Genomic DNA, 24,815 nt, shown 5'->3' with positions numbered 1-24,815 from the left:
AAAGCAGAGATTGATGGCTGTTGTTTTAAGCAGTAGAGGATTCCGTATTCAGCATTGTACATGTCTTCTTCTATTGTCTCTAGCCAGAAAAATAATTTTATCGCTAAATTTAACATTGATTGTAACCTTGTAACCATAACAACTATTTTAACACTCACCTAAGGGGTCGTAACACGGGCATAACCTACGGACCAACTCATTGCTGGCCGTGTGACAGTCGATAGTACTGGGTACAGCCTTGAATCCCGTGCACCTGCCGACCCAGTCCTTAATACTCGACTCGGCCATGAAGTTTGGTTGGTCGCCGTAATAGTAAACGTCCGTGTAGTTGTTAGTTTTACACTTAATTCCCAAGGAATGGAATATCTGTAAAGCGGAGGAAGGCGGAAAGCTTTGGCCTGTTCCAGCGCACTGGAGACCGAAAGTGGCACACACCGAATCGCAGTTCTGTTTTCCACATGTTGCCATAAAGTATTTGATAGCTGAAAATGGACAAAAAAATACTTGTTACAATGGATAAATTTCTTTCATTGCTAGTTTGAGAACGTTTTATTAGGGACCTTTTTATCTCAGTGCGAGTACAAGACTGAGTACCAGTTCAAACCAGTGAAGTGTCGGCTCATAACTCTCGCTCCTTCCCATTATTTACTAGCAGATCCGATCGTGTGAGGGCCCTAGAAACAAACAATAAGCAAGAAACCGCACAACGAAAATGCTGCAGGTATACGCAGGATCTGTAAAAGATCTAATCAAGACTCCAGGTGTGACAAATGATTACCGCGTAAATGCTCGAATTAGTCCCCCCCCCCTCTCCCCATCCCCCCTTGAGGCTTAAAACATTAAACAAGGGCGCACCCCAACCCTCCCCAAGGAAAAAAAACAAAGAATATACGGTATGCAGTACAGCCATCTTTAATGAATAAACCAAACAGTATAGATCTAAGACCATTACGTATAAAGTCTTGCAGGTTTTCTTCTCATTTCTTCGAGGGAAATATCCATGAGAGTGCATAGGTCACACACAGATTTGTGTTTCCCTTTACAGATTCGTTTCAGTTTTTGTTACAGTTTGTGTTTACTTAAAATAAAGACGATATTAGTCTGAGGCCGACATTTGAAGAAACGAAATAAGCGCCCTCTCGACCCAAAAAAATTAAATAACCGCCCCGGGCGCTAATTCGAGCAATTACGGTATCTAAACCACGCAAACTGGATTTCAAAAGTCGTACTAGTCCTCAGATCTGAAAGTCCCTAAAATGGTTTAATAAGCTTAACCATTACTTTAAAATTATTATTAAAATTAAAATTATTACCTTTCTTTGACGTCAGTCTGCAAGAAAACGACATGAAATGACCAAATTCAAATTTTTAAGGAGCACTTGGGCGCAAGACGGTGAATATTTGTTCCAGGAGTAGTTAGATATTTGGGTGTATGAGCCCACTTTCAAAATATTCGCAAAATTCATACCTGATTCAACAATGACTCCTGCAACGGAGACGTCAAAAACCTAAAAACCTAAATCCTCGGTTTTTCAAAACTCCTGCAACGGAGACGCTAAATTTTTATCCTCGGTTTTTCAAAACTCCTGCAACGGAGACGCTAAATTTTTATCCTCGGTTTTTCAAAACTCCTGCAACGGAGACGCTAAATTTAGGTTTTTCATAAATGACACCAAACTCACAAACAATCATCGATTAAATCCAACCAACTCATCAATCGCTGATTTGAATGATGAATACAATATTTTTGAACACCAATTTGGATAAAAAAATAATCATTATGGTTGTTGTGTGACTGGATGCCGTTACTGTCACGCGTGACGTTGTGTGACTTGTCACGAAAATGGACAAAATCCTGAACGTGGGGTGCTCGGTTGGCTGTTTGCTTGCCTGGCCCCAGCCAGGTCTTTTTCCCGCCGCTGACAAAGCGGCTGTCCCTTTCCCAGTTTACCTCTGGGACCGAGGTTGAGTCCTGGGACGAACTCTGAACACCCCGCTGTAAACCAGTAGGGCCTGAGCGGGCTCACCCTGGAGGTACCGTCTACTGGAAGACATCCCACACTACTCAGTAATTCACCATCTGTACAAGCCGTTAAACAGGTTTCAGTCAGGGGCCAGCTGACACCACCCTAAAGCTTCACCAGAGTTTGTGAACTAATATAACAAGGGCCCGATTACCTATATATTACACTCAGTTCTGAAATTTTTACACTTGTGGTGCTATTTTTCTGTATATTGCGTAATATTGCTTGATTTGGATTAACACGCATGCGCTTTCATGCACACAACCCAAAGCGGACTGGACACTAGTTTGTTAACACACGTGTCGGCCATTTTGTTGCCATTTTGCGAAGTCATGTTTATGGCTCCTGTTTTGGGATTTTTGAACATTTATTTCTCCACTTTCATCGTTCTGATGTTTGTAGACGCTTTTTGAGGTAAGAATATCATTTATCTTGCACACAACAATAGATTTTTTTATTGAATCGACTCGCTATCGAATACTCGTGAAACCGTGAAATGATTTTACACATCGACCAAATCCTTGATTGGGATCCAAGAATTGAATTCATCACTGTATCCTTTCCACTTTACCAAAGCTTGTTTCTTCTTGTAATCTCTCCTGATAACTTTATCGATTCTGAATATCTCCTGATTAGCTTTCAATAATTCTGGTTCATAAAAACTTCCTTTAATTTCTTCATTATTGAGATCTTTCAGTTTATATGTGATCGGATTCGTGTATTGTATTTTATCGATAATGAAGACCTCTTCTGACCAGTTTTCTGTATAACCTCGATCAAACAACTTTCTTTTATACTTTGATATTCTAACCTTTTCACCGACTTTAAATTTTGGCAAAGATGATAATTGCTTCAAATTGCCAAATAGATTGAAGTAAACAGTTCCTACATTCTTTTTCTTAGATGCTTCTGTCGGTGTCATTTTTATTGAACTGTGTTTAGTGTTATTATACTGCTTCAATATTTTAGGCAAAATATCCAGATACATTGTATTGCCTTGAGCAGTGAATCGTTTCCACATTTTATTTTTAATCGTTCGGTTCCATCGCTCAACAACTGATGACTTCTCTTCATTTTCAGTCGAATACAGTGTAATGTTATGTTTATTGAGCAAGTCTTTGAAATGTTTGTTGTAGAACTCTGAGCCTTTATCAGTCCACAGATACTTTGGTTTTCGACCCTCTTTGAATATGCTTTGAAATGCTTTAGTTCTAGTTTCACCTTTTTTATCTTTTAATGGAACAATCCAGCCGTATTTGCTGAAAACGTCTATAGTCGTGAGAAGATACCTATTACCTTTATTCCATTTACTGAATTGTTGCATTTCAACAAGATCAGCAGCCCATATTTCATCAATATTATTTACAATAACACGCCGCCGAGTAAAGTTACGTCTTATGGGTTTATGCAGCTCATTAGCTAATTCTTCTTGCCAGTTTTCCTCTTTACCCGACGGCTTTTGACGTTTTTTGGAACCCCAAGTCCCAATTTTGATTTTGTATTTATTGCATTTCTTGCCAACCAATGTCCCCATTGTCGTTCGGAATATGGAACAGCATCCAATGACTTTACCATCTTTTTGTCAGCTTTTAATTTACATTTTTTATCATCTTTGCAGACTGAATAATCAACATCATGTTGCATGGCTATTGCATCTGTTTTGCCTGTTGGTTTATCATATATTTCCAATATTTGTCCAGTTTTGGGGTTATATTTGACTTGATTTTCCAAATCATTGTATGGACCAGTGTATTTGTGTCCAGGTAATACCCATCCAGATTTTGGACGCGGTAATTTACCTATCATTTTGTGTATATCAATTGATCCACCACTTTTGGGACGACCCTTCATGCCTCTTTCATATTCATCCCAATTTGGTGGGTGCCAACCAATTGCATCATAACTTGAGCATTTCGGTGTGTTGTGAAATTTGCTCCCAATTTTTACCATGCTTTCACATGGATAATTTTTGTATTTTTCTAATGTCTTTTTTCCAGCCTTGCCAGACCAAAATTGACTCGACAATATACCAGTATCTGTGCTAAATGCACTTTTGGCAATGTCACCGGATTTGTATCTATCAAAGACTTCCTTTGTTGATGGAATTAATGTTCCAACAACATCCATCGACTTCGATGCAACCTTACCTGGTGTGCCAAATTGTTCTAAAATTGTATCTAAATTACCACCATCAAGTTCTTTTCGGTCAGTTTTGTACCTTCTTTTTGGTCTTACTTTGGTTGATAATTTATCAAACATCTCTGATCCAGTCTTTTGAACAAAAGGTGTTGCTTTAGAGATAGCATAATCAATAGCTTTTTTTTGCAATTTAGGGTTTCTAAGTGCTTCAGACCCATAATATCGACCCATTTCAACTGCTTTTTTTCCCATCCATGGTAATGCATGTTGAATTAACATATCAGCACCAGTTGATGCTAAAGTATCCATTATGCCCCCCCCTTCAGAGGGGCTATTTAGTTTCCCTGTTTTTTAACAAATTTGGTTTTAGTTATACCACATTCAGCACAGGTACAGAAGAACATAAGCCGACCATTTTTGGCGTGCTTGTAACCTGAAGGCTGAACACATTCAGTTTCTTTCTTTTGTTTAACACAATATGATTTGACCATTTTATATCACTATATTAGATTAATTATCATCAGAGTCTGACTCAGAATCTGTTACCAATGTACACCATAAACATAATTTTCCTGAAAATTCTGTGTACTCATCACACTCTTCACAATATCTTATATCAACCATTATACAAATTAATTAGATAATTTTTTAAAATATTGGATTATAAAATTATGATTGACACTTTGATTGTTCATGTCAAAATGTGCATTGTGGATTGTTTTCAATATACTTGTACCCTTTTGTCTCTCAAATAAATAATACAAACACCAATAGCCACATAATACTGAATCTCTTTCCTGGATTTCATCACCTGAATACATTAATCGTTTGCCACTTGTTGACATGAATTGCATAATTTCTTTTGGCATAATTAACCCAAAACTATCAAAATATTCTACATATTTGTCTCCGTTTCGATACGCAACCCAATGTGTACCTGGTCCAATCTGTGAATCCAGGTTAATGATACCAACTTCATCTTTTTTCATCTTTTGTGGTAGATTATCTCTGCTGTAAATGCCTCTAAAGTGTTTTATTTTGAGTTTTTTGACCCAATCAATGAGTTCAAAGTTACTGAGTGGTTTATTTATGAATTTCACAGAATGTCTCCGATTAATGGAATCCCCTTGAATGGACTGTTTTTGCCTAACAACAGACCTTTTCCTTTTTTGGTTTTTTTTTTCCCTTTACCATACTGATCCCATGTACCGAAAAATGGAGGGGGTCTATAATTAACTGGTAGGACCAAACCACCATCTTTTTTGGTTGTGTTTGGAACAAAAACTGGGACCGATCTTCTGGATCTACTTCTATCCACCTGCAAGCCTTTACCCATTAATGCATTCAAAACCATTGGAATGCCAATTGAAGCCAGTAAAGTACCCAAAAAACCTCCTGATTGTGTCTTAGTTGGTTTAATTACAATCTGTCCACCAGTATGTATTGCATTGACAATTTGCTTCTTTTGTGCTTCAGTGAGCCAATCTTTGTATTTTATTAATTGATCAATTTTATTTTGAGGAATGAGGAAACCACCAGCTTGTCCTCTACCAAATATTTTATTGACTCCAACATTTGCAAGCCCAGAAAGTGCTCCAGTAGCTAATGGTCCAACTGCTTTTGCTGCCATTGGTAGTAATTTTGTGCCAATTTTGAATAATGATGACCAAAGACTGCCTCCTTGTTGTACAGCTTTTCGTATCTGTGTTTTGCTTATTTTAATATCTGCTCCAGTTTTGTTTTGCATTGCCTTTTTCAGCCTATTTATTTGTGTTTTGGTTAACATCAGCTGATCCGGACCAGTTAATTCAGAACTGGATAATCTTATTGTTATTGCTGAATTGTTTTTTAATGCTTTTGCTAGTTTATCTTTTTGCCCAATTGATAGTGTTACTCCATGTGAATGATAAGTTGTCATATCTTTTATATAACTAACGTTACATTAAAAATTTATTCCATTTATCGAAACAATAGTTTGCCATCCTTCTGGATGAGTTCAGCTTCTTGTTCATATAATGTCAATGCATAAACTGAATATGCAGTTGCAGTTGTGCCAGATAATTCATAGTGGAATGTCAGCTTTGTGGTACCATCTTTGATATCCATTTTTTGTTTTGTTAAATCGAAATACAAGAATGGGAATAGTGTTTTGAAATTGTTGACATTCAATAAAGTTCCTTGACTGTACTCATTGTTTGCATGCACATATTTGAGAATATCTCTGTAAACTCGAGTCAAATCAGCCTCTGGAGTGTAATGTACATCAGGATATTCATTGCCATTAGCCACAGATAAATGACAATTTAGCAATGTTCTGGGATCTGTTGATACACTAAATGTATTGTACAAAAATGGATTTACTGTTTGTGCAGCAAGATTTGCATCATTGATGATGAAAACAAATACATGCCTTGGCTTTGAAATCCCACTTGTTATCTGAAAATTACCACTTCTTTGTGTTGAAGAATTACTTCTCTCAATATTTTCTCGCAAATAAACCCATTTATGTGGCTTCAAAAACTGACTCATATACAGTGATTGTCCTTCTGAATTGAAAGTGATTCGTGGCACAATAAGCTCCATTCTGGTAATAATTACACGACAATCAGCCCCAGCTTGCCATATTAGAATAGTATCAGATTCAATCTGCAAATTTAATTCCAATCTTGTTGATGGTAATAACTCATCCATCAATGCTTCAAAGAATGAGTATCGATTCAATGGTATTTCTGTATTGACAACAACTGATAGACCCAAAAGTGCTTTTCTTGCAGCAAATCCTTTATTGTAGTTATCTTCAGCCGATCGTTCTTCAGCATGTCGGTTTGTATCCAGATAGAAAAACTCATTTGTTGCTGTCGATTGAGCATATCCTGGACTATATTCCAATAGATTTTTAATATTTACACAATGATTGGCATCATTACAATCATATACCATTTTACCATTCAATCTTACATCGAAATCATGTATAAGACTGTGTGAACCATTAACAATACCATTATGGTCTTCAGCTGCTATATTTGCATTCTGCATTGTTTGGACTTTAAAACCAACCGATATTCTTGCATTATACCAATCAAATGGGGTCACTTCTCCTGTGTTGTCAACAACAAAACGATAACCATCTTTCTTTTGTGACCTATTATTTCCTGGATTACCAGTATTCAATGGTGTCTCCAATTGGAAGAAGACATCTTCATATCTCTCAATGTATTTTGGATTTCTGAATGATTTCATTTATACAGATATGTTACATTATTTTCATTTTCTCCTTCTTTTGAGTTTTCCACCGGATATCATCTGATTTACTCTCTCAGCTATTTGAAAATCAGTCAGTGGCTGCTCCATTTTTGGTTGGCTCATTGTCACTGATTTTGTTTTGGAAGGTTGTTTTTTGCTCAATAATTGAATTATTTTATCACCTGCTTTATTACCAGCAAACTCACCAGTTTTGGTGACTGCTTTTTCAGCTGCAGTTTTGGCTCCTTTCTTAGCTAATTCTTTTGCTGTTTTTCCGAAAAGTTTTGATCCAACTGATCTGAAAACATCCATAATTCCTTCACCATGGATATGTTTCATCGCATAACGACCCAATTCTGGGTCAAAACGTGGCTTAAATTCACTTTGTCGTACCATATATTGATATATTATATTAAACTAGACCTGAGAATCAAGCTCATGAACCAGTCAATGCCATTCAAGTCAATTGGCCGACCCAAAGCGTCAGTCACTGTTATCCCCATTTCTGAAATAATTGATTTGGAAACTGGGCTGTATAATGCTCTTTTTGGCTCAAAAGTAAAGGGATAACTCCTTGTTAAATTGTCAGTGGGTATCATTATCAGTGTATTTGTGAATCGTCCATCACTGAGGCTATCAGTTATTATATCACAATTAATGTCCAAAACGTCAATATCATTGGTAATATTTGGCAATTTTGTCCCATGTTCAGTTTGGTTAATTAACTTTGGTTCAAATCCAATAAGTGCTCCAAAATTAGAGTTTCTAATATCAAGCTTCCATTGGTTGTCCAGCTCAATGACAACTCTATATGATGAAAGCACAAAATATAGATTGATGCCCTTGCTGGAAGATGGTTTATCTCCATTTTGAATTATTGATTGAGTGATATAATCATCAAGATCATCATATGAATACATTCCATCAACAAATGTGATTGTCTTCCAATTTGTACCATTATCTGGGCTGTATTTTATTGTATTATTGTTGTATCCTGCATTGACATTATGCCATGAATATGTCATTGAAACTCGATCAACAGCTAGCTCATGTCTCATTGTTGTGTCAAGCTTCAATGGTGGATCAAATTTGATAATAAAGTCTTCAGGCCGACTTCGACCTATTTTTTGACGGTTAACAGATGAAATATGTATCGCTCTTTCTTGCATATATACTTCAGTTATATAATTAATTATGTAACTGATTACGCGACCTAGCGAATTATATATTGTTGCAATAAATCAATGAGTTGTTTGTTGTTTATCAAGCCAAGTTGATTCAATTTATGGGCTATTTGTGAAAATTCCTCTTTGACTCCATTATTGCCAGCCAAAATGGATCCACCAAGCAATTCCATTCTGTCAATCAAATCATTAGCATCATTGAAATAAACAACACCAGAGCCCAATTTCTTGAATTTTTTGCTGGATTTATGGATTGGAATCTCACTGAGTTGGTTCAATTCATCGAATACCATTTTGGCAATATCACTGTATTTCTTCTTTGAATTAAATCTCTTGGTCAATAAATCGATTGTATCGAAATCAACCTTTTTGTCCATAACTTTGCGTTTATCTTTTGTTGCCACAAGTCTGAGTTGTCCCATTAATTTTGGAATATCAATCATCAGTCCACCATATTTCCCAGAAGATGATATTTTGTATGCATTTCTCTTTGGTTGCGTATAACCAGAACCTTTTTTGATGGTTTTCATTCCTTCTGGGATTATTTTAATGCGCCCTTTGTATTTTTGCAATAATTTTATATCTTCATCTATTTTATCAATTTTGTCTTTATTCTTGGTCTTTCCTTGGCCCTTGGATAAAGGACCCTTCTTTGTTCCAAGTTTTTTCAACATTTTGCCAATATTAGCATCGTAATCCTTGATGTCAATATCTCCTTGCATAGAAGGTTGGAGAACAGAACTCGGAGGTGCAAGATCGTATTGCATCAATTTTTGGATTTCATCAATATCAAAACCAGCATCCAAATTTGATTCAACATCAGGTGACATCATTAATGGTTTATAGCCAATTGGTAGCTTTGCTTCTGGTGATTGTGTTTCTGGTTGATAAGTTAACATAGCAATGTCTTCCAAACCTGAAGTCAACGCTTTTTGGTTTTTCTCCAATTGTTCAATCAGTTTGTCTTGTTTTTCATCAATTGTTTGTTTTGTTTCCTCTTGAGCTTTAATAATTGGTTTGAAAGTTTCTGATAAACCTTGTTGTAAATCTTGTTTATCATGCTTGTACTCCTTCAATGTATCTCTAACTTGTTTGGTTATTGTTCCAGCCTTAATCTTGGCTTCAGATAATTGTTTTAATCTCTGTAGATCCATTATATTATTAACTTATATTAACTTTTTTAACTTATATAATGTATTGATATACATGGAAATCCCAAATTATGATAGACATGATAAAAACACTAATTTCAAAAGATTGTATGGTTACATGCCAAGTGACACGTTTCGGATGTTAATATGTGGTAATTCAGGATCTGGAAAGACAAATTTATTGTACCATATGCTGATGAAACCACTTTTGTATTATGATAGAATACATTTGTATGCCAAAAATTTGGAGTAACAAAAATACAAGGATATGCTACAAACATTGACTGATATATCAAATAGTGTCGGGTATAATGTCCTTGTTTGTAGCAATGATGATATAATTCCAGTAGAGGAATTGAAGGATGAAGATGCCCAGAAGATAGTAATATTTGATGACTTTATTTGTGAAAAAAACCAGAAACCATTGATTGATTATTTTATTCGTGGCAGACACAAGAACTGCTCTGTTATTTATCTGAGCCAATCGTTCTACAAAACACCAAAAGATACTCGACTCAATTGCTCTCATTTCTGTGTCTATGACTTTCCTAGCAGCAATGAAAGAGGTCTGATATCCCGTGAGTTGGGTGTCGAAAAGGATAAATACATTAAAGCAACCAAAGAGCCATTTTCATTTCTATATGTTGATAAGCCCATGAAGAGAATTAACAGGAATTTTTATGGAACAATATAACCAAATGATATAAATGGGAATATTCAATGAACATAGTTCATCGTCTTCTTTCACAACGGTTCCTCTTCAAGGAGCCGCTGGGCCTCAAGGAATAGGGTTTAAATTAACCCCAAATGGAAATTATGATATACAAAACAAAAAACTTGTTAATGTTAAACAAGGAGCTGATCCCAATGATGTTGTCACAAAGAGCCAAATACAATTGTTGGATAATGCTCCTGGTGATGTGCGAGCTAATAAAGCAGTAATTTACAGCAACAGTGGAAGTGTTCATACCAATAGTATTTATCTACAAGACACGCCAGACGGTGCTGGCAGCTCCAATGATGTTCGATTATTGACTGAGCATCAGTCTTATGAAAACATTCATCTTAATATACCAGATTTGAAAAACTTTGATGGCCATGGTGGACGAGCTAAAAGTGAAATAATGGTTACATCAACAGAACAACATATTACTGGACGGAAAACATTTTTTGATATTAGTGTTTTAAAACCCGATAATAACGATCAAGCGGCGAATAAAAAATATGTCGATGATGAGATTAAAAAAATACCATCACCTGATTTGTCTACATATTTGAAAAAAGATGGCACTGTTGAAATGACTGGAAATCTGGATATGGGTAATCAACAAATTACTAATCTTGGAGCCAATATACAAAATACATATGATGTCGTTAATTTAGGTTTCTGTGATACTAAATATTTACAAAAAGTCTCCAATAGTGACCTCGATATGGACAATCATAAAATCAAAGATATGGCTCAACCAACTGATGATAACGATGCTGTTAATAAACACTACGTTGATCATAACTTTCTCAACAGGTTAACACCGAATGCTCTTGGTGGTGAATTAGATATGAGAGGTCATAAAATAATCGTTCTTGGAAATCCTTCCAATCCCAATGATGCTTCCACTAAAGCATATGTTGATACAGAAATAGCTAAAATACCATCTGTTGGAAGTGATTTGAGTGTATATTTGAAAAAAGATGGAAGTGTTGCAATGACTGGAAACCTTGATATGAATAATAAACAAATCAAAGATATGGCTCAACCAACTGATGATAATGATGCTACTACCAAAAAATATTTTGATGACAAATTGGAGCAAAGTCATCTTGTCAGCAGCCATAAAACAAATGAATTCAAATATCTTACAGATACCGATGAAAGCAGTTCAGAATACAATATCACAGTGTATGGAATAGCTGCTTTCAATCAATCCCCACATCAGAATAAAAAAGCTTATGATATCACATTGATTAAAGACAGTGGAAGTAATGATTACAGATCAAGGATAGGTTTCAATATTTATACTCTTGCTATTGGAACATACACAATTGTGTTTGAATTCTACCCACCAGAAATGACTAATATTCAATTATCATGTACTGCTTCTGAAGCATACATCCACAAAGCTGTACAGCGTGATTTCACTGCTTAAAGCAAGCTATTGGTTCAATTCAATAACAACAGCAAACAAACTCCAAATTACATCTATTTGACGATGCATGGAACTGCTACAGCGACTCCAGTACAATGTCATCTGGTTGTTTATGGGGTAAAAGATTGGTCAGATAGCGTTTATCCAGGAGTGTATGACGGCTTGGACAATGTCATGTTTGAATATAAAAATGGAGATATGGAGATGAAAGTCAATATGGATATGAATAATAAGATTATTTCTGGTTTATTAAATCCGATATTTGATTCTGAAGCAATGAATTTGGGTTATTTTACCAACTTATTCAAAACGAAATACACTGGAACTATTGCCAGTGGTGTTTTCCAAAGAACAAATCCAACAAATAATTTTCAAATCGCTGCTGATGGAAATAACTTTTTCAATCTATACTCCATTGTTTTCCAAAGCAATCAACAAGTTGCAAATGCACAAATTTTGATAAATGGGAAAAAACAAGGTGAAACAACCAACACTGACACATACCACAGAATCGGGAACATAATAAGTGGAAGCAATACATTTGATTTGCCCAAATCAAGAAAATTTGTCAGTATTGATTCTATGTCAATATTGGATAATATTGGAGCAGGAACTGCTGTTAATGGAACTTTTGAATTGAAAGTATTATACTCTGATTATTTTGAAAGATATCATGCTGTCAATAAAAGTTGGTTGTCAAATATTGAAACTTCAAGTGTTGTTAACGGCAACATAAAAAATGGAGTTTTTGAAAATGTACATGGTTTCAATTTTGGAACATTAGGCCCGGTTAAAATAAAAAATATTGTAATTAATACAAAAAATCAATACCAAGTTTCTTTTGTCGCCATTGCTAACAGTAAAACTTTATTTTCCCATTTAATACAATTTAATATGAAAATTGGGAGAAATTTTGTAACTACAAATACAACAATCAAACCCATGATAATTCAAATGGGGATTTTTAAAAGACGTCCAGGGTTTACTTCTCCAATTATAAACCAAGAAGTCACAGGAACTTTTGAAATTTATTTATCAACACTATTAATATAATGCCATACGTTGAAGATGAAAATGGAAACCATATTCTTGATGAAAATGGAGATAAAATAGAATACACAGTCACTTATGAAAATTTACCAGTTGGATTCAAACACAGAGAATCTATCCATGTGAATGATGATGGTCATTTGGATACAGAAAACAGACATTTGGTGATAAAAGATGGAGTTAATTCAAATCATGCAATTTCACTCCAACAATTAATTAACAACAATGAAGACATCATCAAACCATATATTGAAACACAAATACAACAAGCTCTGGCTCAGTTTAAAGCTCAACAAGCTCAGGAAGCTGTAACGTTTCTCAACAATCAAGTTGCAATGAGAATAGGAAGAAAAAGTGGTACAATACCAAAAACAAATTACACATGGATAAAATTATTGAGTAAAGATGACATTAAAGGAATCAATACATTGCAAGAGATTATTGTGACAAACACATATATCAGGAGAAATGACAGATATCATCATTCTAAATCCGGTTTGGTGTCATCATCATTTGATCAATTGGAATTCTTCTTTGATGTGTCATTTGAAAACTATTATTGCTACTTCAACAATCATCCATCTGATTGGACAATGAAGTATTTTGTCGAATATATTAGGATACAATTACCTGACAATAATGTCCACTAGGTCGTGGACTCCGTTACTTTATTTTATAAAAATATTGTAATCAAATTGTATAATGAAAGAATTGTCAGAATTGCAAGAACACATTCGAACATCGATGATAGATTTTCACCGTAAATTGAGTCTTCCAATATTACCCAGACAGGAATGCATGATAAAAAGTATCGTAATATTCACATATTTGTATGAAAAACATTACAACACAGGTTTACCTGATGAAGTTTACAAAGAGTTAATTCATGATGGAATCGGATTAATTGGGCCTGGAGATGGATGGTTAACAGCTATTCTCCATCGATTATTTGGTTGGCAACCATATATCAGATCACATGGAATATTACATGATGCTTATGGCCAATTTTACAACAGATATCATCGTGACAAAGGATACATGTACACCATTAATGAGAAAAAAACATATCCTTGGATGAAAAAATGCATGTTTTTGGGTCAAATAACTGGTCTCTATTATTGCATCAAAAATAAGATAACCATATAATATATGCAGAAGAAGAAATTAATAATTGATTTCAATCATATTTCAAATCGATTATCAACAGAAGAAATTGATGAATTGAAAGCTTATTACATGTCATATCACAAAAAGATGTGGATGTACAAAAGTGCATACAAAAGATTCAAAAAATGGGAATTCGCTGGTAATATTTCATCCATTGTATTTGCAACTGGTGGTATTGCATCATCGGTTGCAACCAGTGGAGCTTCATTATTGGCAATATCATCGGTGTCTGTCATAATTCAAGCTTATATGAAGCATAAAAAAGTTGAAATCAAACTTTATCAATGCCAATATGCTTTTCAAACTTACGGACATTTATTAAATGAAATAAAAGAAATAATGAGAAATGGACATTTTGATAGAGATGATTTGACAAACAAGCTAACTCAAAATGATGATTTCATTTTGGATAATTCGCCGATTGTCGATAAATGGGGTAACAAATATGATAAAAAATATCAGATATTCACTTATGTATGATTAATAATGTGCATGATTTGGGGGCCAATAATGTCCATAATTTTATCCCAATAAACATTGTATAATTTCATTGTTTTTTTGGATTTTGTCAACTCAATTTGGGAAGAATCAATTTTCATAAATTGCAATATTCTATGCAAAAGATATTTTAAACTGATTATTCTCTTTCGTTTGCCATTGATTTGTGGCAGTATTTTGTTTATTTCAACGAATATTTTATGAATTTTGAAATTGGTTGAACAACTGATTTCAATTTTGTTTTTCAAAATAATTTTATCTAATGTATGCGGCAAATGGTATTTTCTATTATACACTGTTTTCTTGTATATTTTGAACAAATTGGCATGAAAATTGATATATTCTGTTTTGTATTCTTCACCAACAACCTGTCCACAAGCAACACACGTTAATTGACATTCCATGTTTTTCAAATTCTGTGATCCACAACATTCAGGCATTGATTGTTGTGTTTCAACTTTGGATTCATCATGATATCCACAAAATTCACATTCATCTTTGCAATGCAGGAATTGGCACAGAGATGATTCCACCTGCTTGGAAACATCTTTTGGTTTTTTCAAAATGGATTTCATTTTTGTATAAATATAGTATATAATATAATTACACAAAAATGTTTTCAAAAATATTGAAACCACAAAAGATGATACAAAGTCTCGAAATCAAATATTTGACAAAAAACAAACCAAATAATTGTAAAGATATTGAAACCAAATTTTCTCCAAAAACATTAAAATTAAATATCTCATCACAAAAGATGAGTCAAAGTGTTCAAATCAAATATTTATCAAAAAACAAATAAAAACCAAGTTTTGTCACAAGTTTTTGTTGCAATGTTTTGATCACAAGTTGATACTATCATTGGATAGCATAATGACCATAGGCCAATGAGTGTATTCCATCAGGATACAAATATCGTTTATCATCAAAACATGACAACGATGTCTTGTTGATGGTGTAACTACCAAGTTCATGATGGTTACTTCTGATTGTTTTCATTTGGTGAAATAATTGTTTCTCATTGAACAACACATCTTTGTAATCAAAATGTTGAATATCATTTTTGATGACATTCTTTTTGATTCCTTTGGCTGTTTTTCCACCATTGTTGTTATCTTTGATATATGAATACATTTTGGATCTCAATCCCACAAATTCAGTAATGGGTACACCAGCGGCTTCATCTTTGAATTTTCCAATAACTTTCTTGTTTGTGGAGTCATAAAATTGATAATTTGATGGATAATCCGAGTTATCAAACATTTCTTTTTTATTCCAAAAATCTTGATACACATCTTCGGCTTCAATTTCATATGTCAAACTGTCTGTATCCGTAAACAGTAACTTAGCTTTGTTACCATATTTGTTTTTAACGAAATTGTAATGGAAATCGTACATCAATGTTTTGCTCAAATCAAGGATACACATACCAACATAGGCTGGTCTGTTGAGTGTCAACGATTCCTTTATTTTATGGACTGCAACCAAGTTTTCATTAAAGATTTTGCTATTGATGAATGTTGGTTTGGAAGTCATTTTCAATAATTGTTTCTCATTGGTAACCAATTTGATGTCTTCTCGTTTTCTGATATTCTCCATTGTTTTACCGAAGACACTATTGTTCATCAGTTTGAAGAAATCTTTCTCAAAAGCATTCTTTGCATTAGTTCTTTGATGTGTATTGAAATCAATGTATGTCTTCAACCAAGGACTTTGATTAAAGGATAATACACGGTATATTTTAGTCAATTTCAAACCCAATTCACGATACAATTGCAGATTACGATAATGTAATACATATTTTGATTTGTTTGCCAATGTTGGAATCAGTTTTTTGACTTGTCCACTTGTTATTCCAAATTTTTCTGCAATTCTTTGGCAATAATCTGACAGCATATTTGGTGCCACTTTGATTTGTTCAGCGCCACATGGATAATCATTATGCAGGTCATGTAATTCATGAGGATATTCCAAATCAACTTCCAATAAATATCCAGTCTTATTATCTTTGGGAATCGTTTTCCAATTAATGTTTTTTATTTGCTGTTTATTCAACCATTTGAAATTCCCAGTTGGAAGATGTTGTGTCATAGCCCAACCATAGAGATTGTTGGCATCCAAATACATGATATGTTTACTGGGTTCATTTGGATTCCAATTTTGCATGTATTTGTTGTTTGCTTTGCCGTATCTGTTGGCAATATAACTGATTCCTCCACGCATGCCTTTTTCAACGAATTGATACATATCCACATCACTGATTAATTCAAGTTGGACTTCAGTCATTTTCAACATTGCATCCCAAGATAATCCTGGAGATGTGAAATAATGACAAGGATCCAATCTATAGTATTCCAAACATGTTTTCCTGAAATTTTCAAAAACATCAGCCAGTAATAATACATCAGATTTGAGATATAAATCATGGTATTCGCCCATGGTTTTCAATTGAAATGTATTCCAAACATTTTGTGCATGACTGTATTCTTCATCAGTAATATGTGTATTATTCATTTGACTGTAAAATTCATCTTTGGTTGGTAATTGAGTATCATTGAATTTATCAAAATTACTCATATAATCATACGGATAAACTCCTTTTTGTTTCATTAATTGTAATTTACGACCTTTGAAAACTTCACTGGTATATTTGAAGGCATCTTCTGGTAGATTCTTTACAAGATTTGCCAATGATTGATTCATAAACTGAAGACTGTCGATAAATACTAAATTATAACCCAACATGAAGGCCATGTATTTCTCCATGTTATTTGGAATCACATTGATTTTGTGTTGTCTGGTTTCACCTTTTCTATCCACATAAGTATTGGTCTCAATAATTTTACCAATTTCTTGCATTATAAAATGACTATCATATCCTTTCAAATTATGAAATATTACAGGGATTTTGTTAGTTATTGTAAAATCCCTGTTACATTGATTATGGGCTGAGCCACGGAATTTTCCAGTAATATGGCAATGGTCTCTAACACGTCTATCATTTTTTGTGAATTGTTTGCAACAAATGTGGCAAGATGTTGCTTTCCGAAAATTGGATTCATCTTCTGGAGACATAACTAATGGTTTATTGAATTTGTATTTAATAGTTTGTCTGCAATATTTGACTTCATCAAGCATTGCTTGCATAAATTTGTAAACAGCTTTTTCTCCACGATAATATTTTATTGGTTTGGAATATTTGTCATCATAGCAGCAAACAACTTTGTATCCATAACCACAATCAGTGTGTTTTTGATAAGCTTCAGTAAAAGATTGTTGGTTAGATTGATTACAACCATGAATTGGTTCAGTGATTGCTTCAAAATCTGCGTATATCACGAATGGTGCTTGCATTTGTTTATTAAAATTTTTGAATTCTATTTTGGAACCAACTTCGGGCATTTTGATTGATTGTACACCATTGATTTCAATACATACTTCCTTGTGCTTTGTTAAAACTCGTTCTGATGAAAAACATTGCAAACAATGCATACAAAAATGTTTTCTTTGATGTGATTTGGTTTTGTGGTGCATAAATCGATTAAAATCTTTGATATAAACATAATGTTTGTTTTCATCATCTGAGATTAGCAATAGATTCATCACATTCTCAAACTTTTCTTTGGATACATAAATTGGATAAGTTTGTTTGTTTTCAAAACCGAATACGTTGATGTTAATATTGTTTTGTGTTTCAACTTTGTTATATTGTTTGACTGAAACAGGGAATTCAATGTTATCATAATTCAATTGTTTGACAAATGCTTTATCAGTTTTTTTGATTCGTTGTGGATTATTTTCTCGTGGATTCAAATGTCTAACGTGACACCAACGAAAGCATTCATTGTCTTTATTCTTGAGATTAATCAATCCATGTTTACTATTTTGTAATTCAGTTGGAAGTTTGATGTAAGAACTTCCAGTAAGAGGCTCATATTTGATAATATTAATGTAATGTCCATTGATTGATTTAATTATCCAAGCTGAACCTTCACTAATCCATTTGTGAATATCATTCATAATTTGTTCAACATTAACATCCAAAGATTCTTGAAAATCATTGGCATTAGTTATTGTTTTTGGTTTACTATTAAAATATCCAATTCTGGAGACAGTTTGGTTTCCTTTTTGTTGTTCAAAATAAATTGTCAAAGTTTCAATAAATTTAATTCCTTTCATTTGAGTTAATAATTGTTTCATAAAATGAGCGATAGCTAATCTGGTTGAACTCATTTGAATCAAAGGAACTGTTTCATTTTTAATTCCAACTTCATAAGATTTGTTATATCCCTTGAATGCTCTTGCAACTTCTGTGATTTGAGTTCTTTGTGTTGGAACTGGAGCCATTTTCTTAGTCCTTGGTGCTGCTTTGGGTTTATCAGCAAATTGAATCGGAGGTGGAATTATGTTGTTTCTCGGCATAGGTTGAGGTCCATCTCTAAATTGCATTGGCGGCTTGATGATTGTATTCTCATAATCTTTTACCATTTGTTTGACTGATTTTCGTGGATAGGGTATTGGTTTCACTTTCTTGGTTCTCGGCATTGGAACCGGTTTTTGTTTATCGATTAATAATTCAATTAATTGATTTTTCGTTAATTTTGATAAATTATTTTTGTTCATAATATTATATGTTATATTATTTTTGAAAGTGCGGTTATTTTGTGTGTGGATTGTGTTTTGCGATGTTGGGTTTTGCATAGTAGATTGAACACCAACTTGTTCAACTACGATTGGAATTTGCGTGTTCGGAGCACCAATCTTACTCCTATTTCGTGTTTCTTTTGTTCTGGCCATACGACCGAAATACCCAACAAATTGGATACTTCGGACGTCAAAAAATCACCAAAATTCAACGTCTGGAAAATGTTCCTGTAATTGTTTCTTAAATGGAAAGTTACCATTTTTGATTTTGTTTGTCATTTTATTATACAATCTATTGATAATTGTCATTTCTTCATCAGTAAATTCATCATCTGATTCTTTAATTTTTTTATATTGCCAATTATGTTTCATATTTTCTGAAGGAGTTACTAATTCAAGATTTTCACTTCTATTGTCTTGGCGGTTAGAATTAATGTGATTTATTTGCATTCCAGGTGGAATTATTAATTGATTTACAGCTTCATAAACAAATCTGTGAGATGTGTAGCATTTTTTGTTATTCATATTTAAATTAAAATAACCAGAAGCCATCATTTGACCTTTCCTCGCTTTTAATCTTTTGCGATTAATGATGTATCCATCTTTTGAGGCAGCATAATTTGCGTATAATGGATGTACATAATATGTTTTTTCATTATGAATAAAAGTCTTTGCTGCTGGAATTTGTGAAGATGCATTCTCACCAGCCTGAGAACACACATATGCTTTGTCGACTCTGACAATTTTTTTTTCATTCACACCCATAATATTACCATACTCATTTTGTCTTTAAGCCCTTTTGGTTTTCAAATTCATGCCTAAATTACCCTCCAAAAAGACATCAACCATTGTTGAATTCAAAACATAGCCAAACAACCCTTGTATTCATTGATGATTAATCATTGTAAAGTGGAAAATTAATGTCATCCAAATCGTTACACATTCTGTAATACATCTTATTGATTATTTTATTTTCTGTGCGTGTAAACTCACAATCATTGTCTTCCATTGGTGGAAATTCCATTAATCTATTGACTGTTTGCAATTCTTCTTCAGAGTATGAGCTGTTAAAAAATTCTTTTCTGGCTTTGTGCATGTGTTTCTTATTTTCAGAGGCTGTAACCAATTGCAAATTTACAATTGAATTGTTCTGGCGATTGGAATCAATGTGATTTATTTGCAATCCAGGAGAAATATGTGTCTGATTTACGGCCTCATAGACGAATCGATGAGCGGGGCATGTATTGTTACGTCCCGGAGAAATTATATAATAACCATTTTCAGATAAGTATCCTTTTCTAGGTTCTAATCTTTTTCGGTTGATTATATAACCATCAACTGAGGCTCCGTAATTTTCAAATGTTGGATGAATAAAATATGTTTTATCATTGTGATCAAATTGGTTGTTCATATAAATTAGATTACATAATTTTTCGAAACCGGTTATGACCGGTTTTTTTCTTCATCATTCAAATCAGCGATTGATGAGTTGGTTGGATTTAATCGATGATTGTTTGTGAGTTTGGTGTCATTAATGAAAAACCTAAATTTAGCGTCTCCGTTGCAGGAGTTTTGAAAAACCGAGGATAAAAATTTAGCGTCTCCGTTGCAGGAGTTTTGAAAAACCGAGGATAAAAATTTAGCGTCTCCGTTGCAGGAGTTTTGAAAAACCGAGGATTTAGGTTTTTAGGTTTTTGACGTCTCCGTTGCAGGAGTCATTGTTGAATCAGGTATGAATTTTGCGAATATTTTGAAAGTGGGCTCATACACCCAAATATCTAACTACTTCCAGGCCGTTCACAATGTGCAAGTTGAACAGGTTGAAATAATCACAAAGTAGATCAGATAACGTGAACAATCATTTCCATTTGAGTTTCGTTGGCGTTTTCGGTGTCTCGAATTGAACGCACGCTCGCTCGTAGAATTACATTATAAGCTCGATATTTCTATCATGTGATTGTTTGTTGTTGCTGTTGCTATTGTCTGATGGTCGGTTTCTACTTAAATATTTTGATATCAAATTGTTCTTGAACATTTTTCTTTAAGATTTCTTTGTTACTGCACCTGATGACTTTTGAGTGTTTTGCACTTGCAGGTTAAAAATCACTTCCAATTATTTCTTTATTCAAGTGTCCTTGAGTGCTACTTGACCTAATTTTTTAATCACAATTTATTTTTTACAAACAAAGGAAGAGATTACAGTACAACAATCCCAGATCTACTAACACGCTTAAAGAGAGAAAGCGCACATAATCTAATTGTTTTTGAATAAGTTTTGATCAACATTTCAGTTGAATGAAAACTTTTACTTCATTACGTTACTATTTTGAACTTTAAACTGCTTGGATTGAGCACCCTTCTTCTTGCGCTCTCTATTCTAGTTGTTTTCAAACATAACTGTCAACAAAACAGTCAGTCGCGTGTATAATGACAAGGAACTTGACCCCGTAATAAAAGTCACTCAAAACGTAGCTAAGAACGTGACTAAAAAAAGTTACTAGGTAATTAAATCGCTAAGACATTCGCAAAAAAAATCGTACAGAAAGTCGCGATAAAATTCACTAAAAGGAAGTCGCGCATAAAGTTTCTAAGCAAAGTCGTTATAAGAAAAAGAAAATATTGTTATTTCTACATGTCTCCTCAGTGCGACCGCAATGCACACGATTGAGGTTCAACAAGTTATGTTTAGACGCTCGCGCTTATAGTGTTTCTTTGGGGGAGGAGGGGGTGGGAAGGGAGGGGTAAATCCCATGGTTAAACACTCAAAGCTGAAAATAGAGCAAACTATTATTAATCTTTATGCATTTTTCCAAAACAGAAGGGAAAACTGACTTAAGGTTTGTGACTAAACATTTTTTAAAAGTGCATCCATTTTCCATCTTGGCCACCTCTAGCCAAAGAATCGCAGTTCACTCGGTGACCAGCATATGACCCGGTCGCATATCTATTGCAAAACTGGATGACCAACGGAAGAGTGGAGGTGACGCCAACAATTTTCAATTGTAAGATAAATTCTCTGAAGAGTTAGCTGATGGAAACAACGGATAGGTGCTATTCATTTCATACGCCCGGCATTGTGATTATGTTTCCGATAAACCGGACCTGATTGACATTTTGTACTCCTGGGGCCCGGTTGTATAAAGCACCAGTTGTATAAATACGAGTTTTCTGCAGTCGTTCCCTGTATTCTGAAGGATTTTTTCGCGCTCTTTTTGTGTTCAGTATCCTCAGTAAAGACCCATTAAACTGCCGCACGGCAACCGAGTGATCCAATATAGCGGTCAACGAAAAATAAACATCATATCCAGCTGAATCCACTTTTCTGCTTTTCTTAAGATGCTTTATGCAATCGGACCCTTGGCCAGCCTAAGCTTAGATATATCCTAAGCGCCATCCTAAATACTGCTTCTAAACAATAGTCTGTTGTTTTTCCATCAATAGACTATTCCTAATTAAGACGTACATCGGGCCCCTGGCCGAAACACAATGAAACAATCTAAACATTACGTTTTGCTGGCATCTCAATAAAATTTGAAATACCAAACGCTTGAGCTTGTGAAGAAATAGGTCAAGTTTTTAACCCCTGTGTGTTTCCTGCATGCTATTTAGGTCGACGTAATCTAACACAGTTTATTTTTAAATAACGCAGTTGCGTAAAGAACGTGTCAGGACTCGTTTGATTAACATTAAAATTCCTTAAAAATCGAGTCCTTTGAATTTTAAATTTAGCAATACAATCAGGGATCTCCTCCTCTCGAAACGGTTTCGCGGCAAACTTATGATTTTCTTATAAGGCCCGAAATGACTTATCTCCCATATTTCCTCTGAGATGACTTATGAACTGCAACAACAAAATGCGGGTTCATTTACAGAATTAGTTCCGATGAAAACGACTAAATGAAATTCATACATTCGAATCGCGATGAAAGAATGAATAAAGTGAATGATCATCGCAATTATATGCGCAAGTTAGGCAGCTGCGAAACTTTGAAAGCCTGAAAAAAATTCAGGCTTGAACGCGATTCGAACCCATGACCTCTGCGATACCGGTGCAGTGCTCTACCAATTGGTAGAGCACTGCTTATGCCAACTGGGAGCTGGTCATTTTCAAATATAAATATAATCTTATACCTGAGTGGCTTGCCCACGCTCCAAATGATAACTGTGTCACGATCAAAACGGCGAGAAACTTTCTCCAGGCAGCCATTATGATCATCGCCAAATGCAATCACGGTCGTGAGAGAACGATGTCCACCGCAAGCTAAAATTCTAACCGGACTGTATCTTGAAATACAGAAAATGAAACCAAAGCGAACATCATTCATTTGTTTTTCTTTCTATCAAGATGGTCATACACGTGATTCGAAATGATGAAAACGGCGATCAAATATAACAACAAAGCTGTTTCCTTTTTTGACTAGCAAGCAAAAGTACAGAGAGCGTGAGACGGTATTTAGACTAGAATGAAAACAAAGACGGATAGTTATAAGTACTTTTGTGTTCTGTATGGCCTTGTATGGCACGGTAACGCATCAGTTTGAAACACATAAATGACTGAACTAAAGACGTCAAATTGGTGAGGCGATTGGCGTAAGATGATTTTACGAACCCTTGTTGTTTCAGTGGCCGAAAATGGAGACAGTGACCGGAAACTACTAACATCTATCCGCGTTTTGGCCACCGATTCATTGCGGAGAGTAACTTAAAGGTTTAGTTTACAAATTGCGTTAGTTGTAGTATCGCACTACATAACGGTAAGAGATTTTGCGTCACGGCATTCTGAGATCAACAGCACAATGAGAACAAGTAAAATTTTTTGACGGACATTTTGTGCCCTATAAGACACAAGATCCCATTTTGTTTACTGCCTCTCATCAAAATAAATCGCAGCCACGCCCAGCCACTTGTGGTATTTCTTAGGGCTTCCTTTTCTTAATATTTTAGACGGACATCCACGTTCCATTTTTGTGGGCGTCCCCTCCATGGGGTAAAATCCATCATCTATCTAATGAAGGACCCTTGAACACAGCCCATTTTAGACGTAACGAAAGGTCACTAAAGTAATCTCAGTTGGTAAGAGAATCGCGTTCCTGAGCGGATGTTTGTGGCCAGACCACAAACCAGGATCTTAAAAAGTAAACATTTATGGGAACCCAAAATGCCATTTTAATGGTGCGTTCTTCCTTCCCTTGCTACCAAGATACAAGTTTTTTCCCGCCCCCTCCCCTTTCACCAGCCAAAGGGTTATACTCTTTCTTTGTTTATTAGTTAATATTAGTGGCGTTGTTTTTCGCCCCGCGTTTATAAGTTTATAAGTTGAACCGTTTGCAGTTATTGCGGTGTGGTCAGCTTTAGCCTTAATTCAATTAAACCTGCCACATCCGTGGCCAGATTCCTCTAACACAGTTGTTTGATTTTATTCTCTATGCTCCTCGGTTGTTTGGGACCTACCATGCAAATTACATCACTATGATGATCTTAGATTTTTAGGATTGTATTATATTGTATATTTTGTCTCAAACCTGGTTGAATTTGGCCGTGGGTAAATAAAGATTACCACTAGTTACC

At 34.6% G+C, this 24,815-nt stretch overlaps 1 protein-coding gene across 1 annotated transcript in view; it reads right to left on the bottom strand.

The window, feature by feature from the left end:
• Positions 1–23,544, bottom strand: part of LOC146461016 (uncharacterized) — a 28,866-nt gene extending 5,322 nt beyond the window's left edge. The window contains exons 1-2 of the mRNA XM_085087472.1: positions 23,379–23,544; positions 159–482 (exon numbers count right to left, since the gene is read on the bottom strand). Of these exons, the coding sequence (XP_084943598.1) occupies positions 159–482; positions 23,379–23,463 (409 nt within the window). The 5' untranslated portion in view covers positions 23,464–23,544. The remainder of the gene's footprint in view (positions 1–158; positions 483–23,378) is intronic.
• Between the last annotated feature and the right edge of the window lie 1,271 nt (positions 23,545–24,815).

Source organism: Pavona decussata, unplaced genomic scaffold (assembly GCF_977016875.1).
Source record: "Pavona decussata unplaced genomic scaffold, jaPavDecu1.1 SCAFFOLD_202, whole genome shotgun sequence".
NCBI lineage: Eukaryota > Metazoa > Cnidaria > Anthozoa > Scleractinia > Agariciidae > Pavona > Pavona decussata.
The sequence above is the reverse complement of the archived record's forward strand: the minus strand, read 5'-3'. Positions and strand labels throughout refer to the sequence as shown.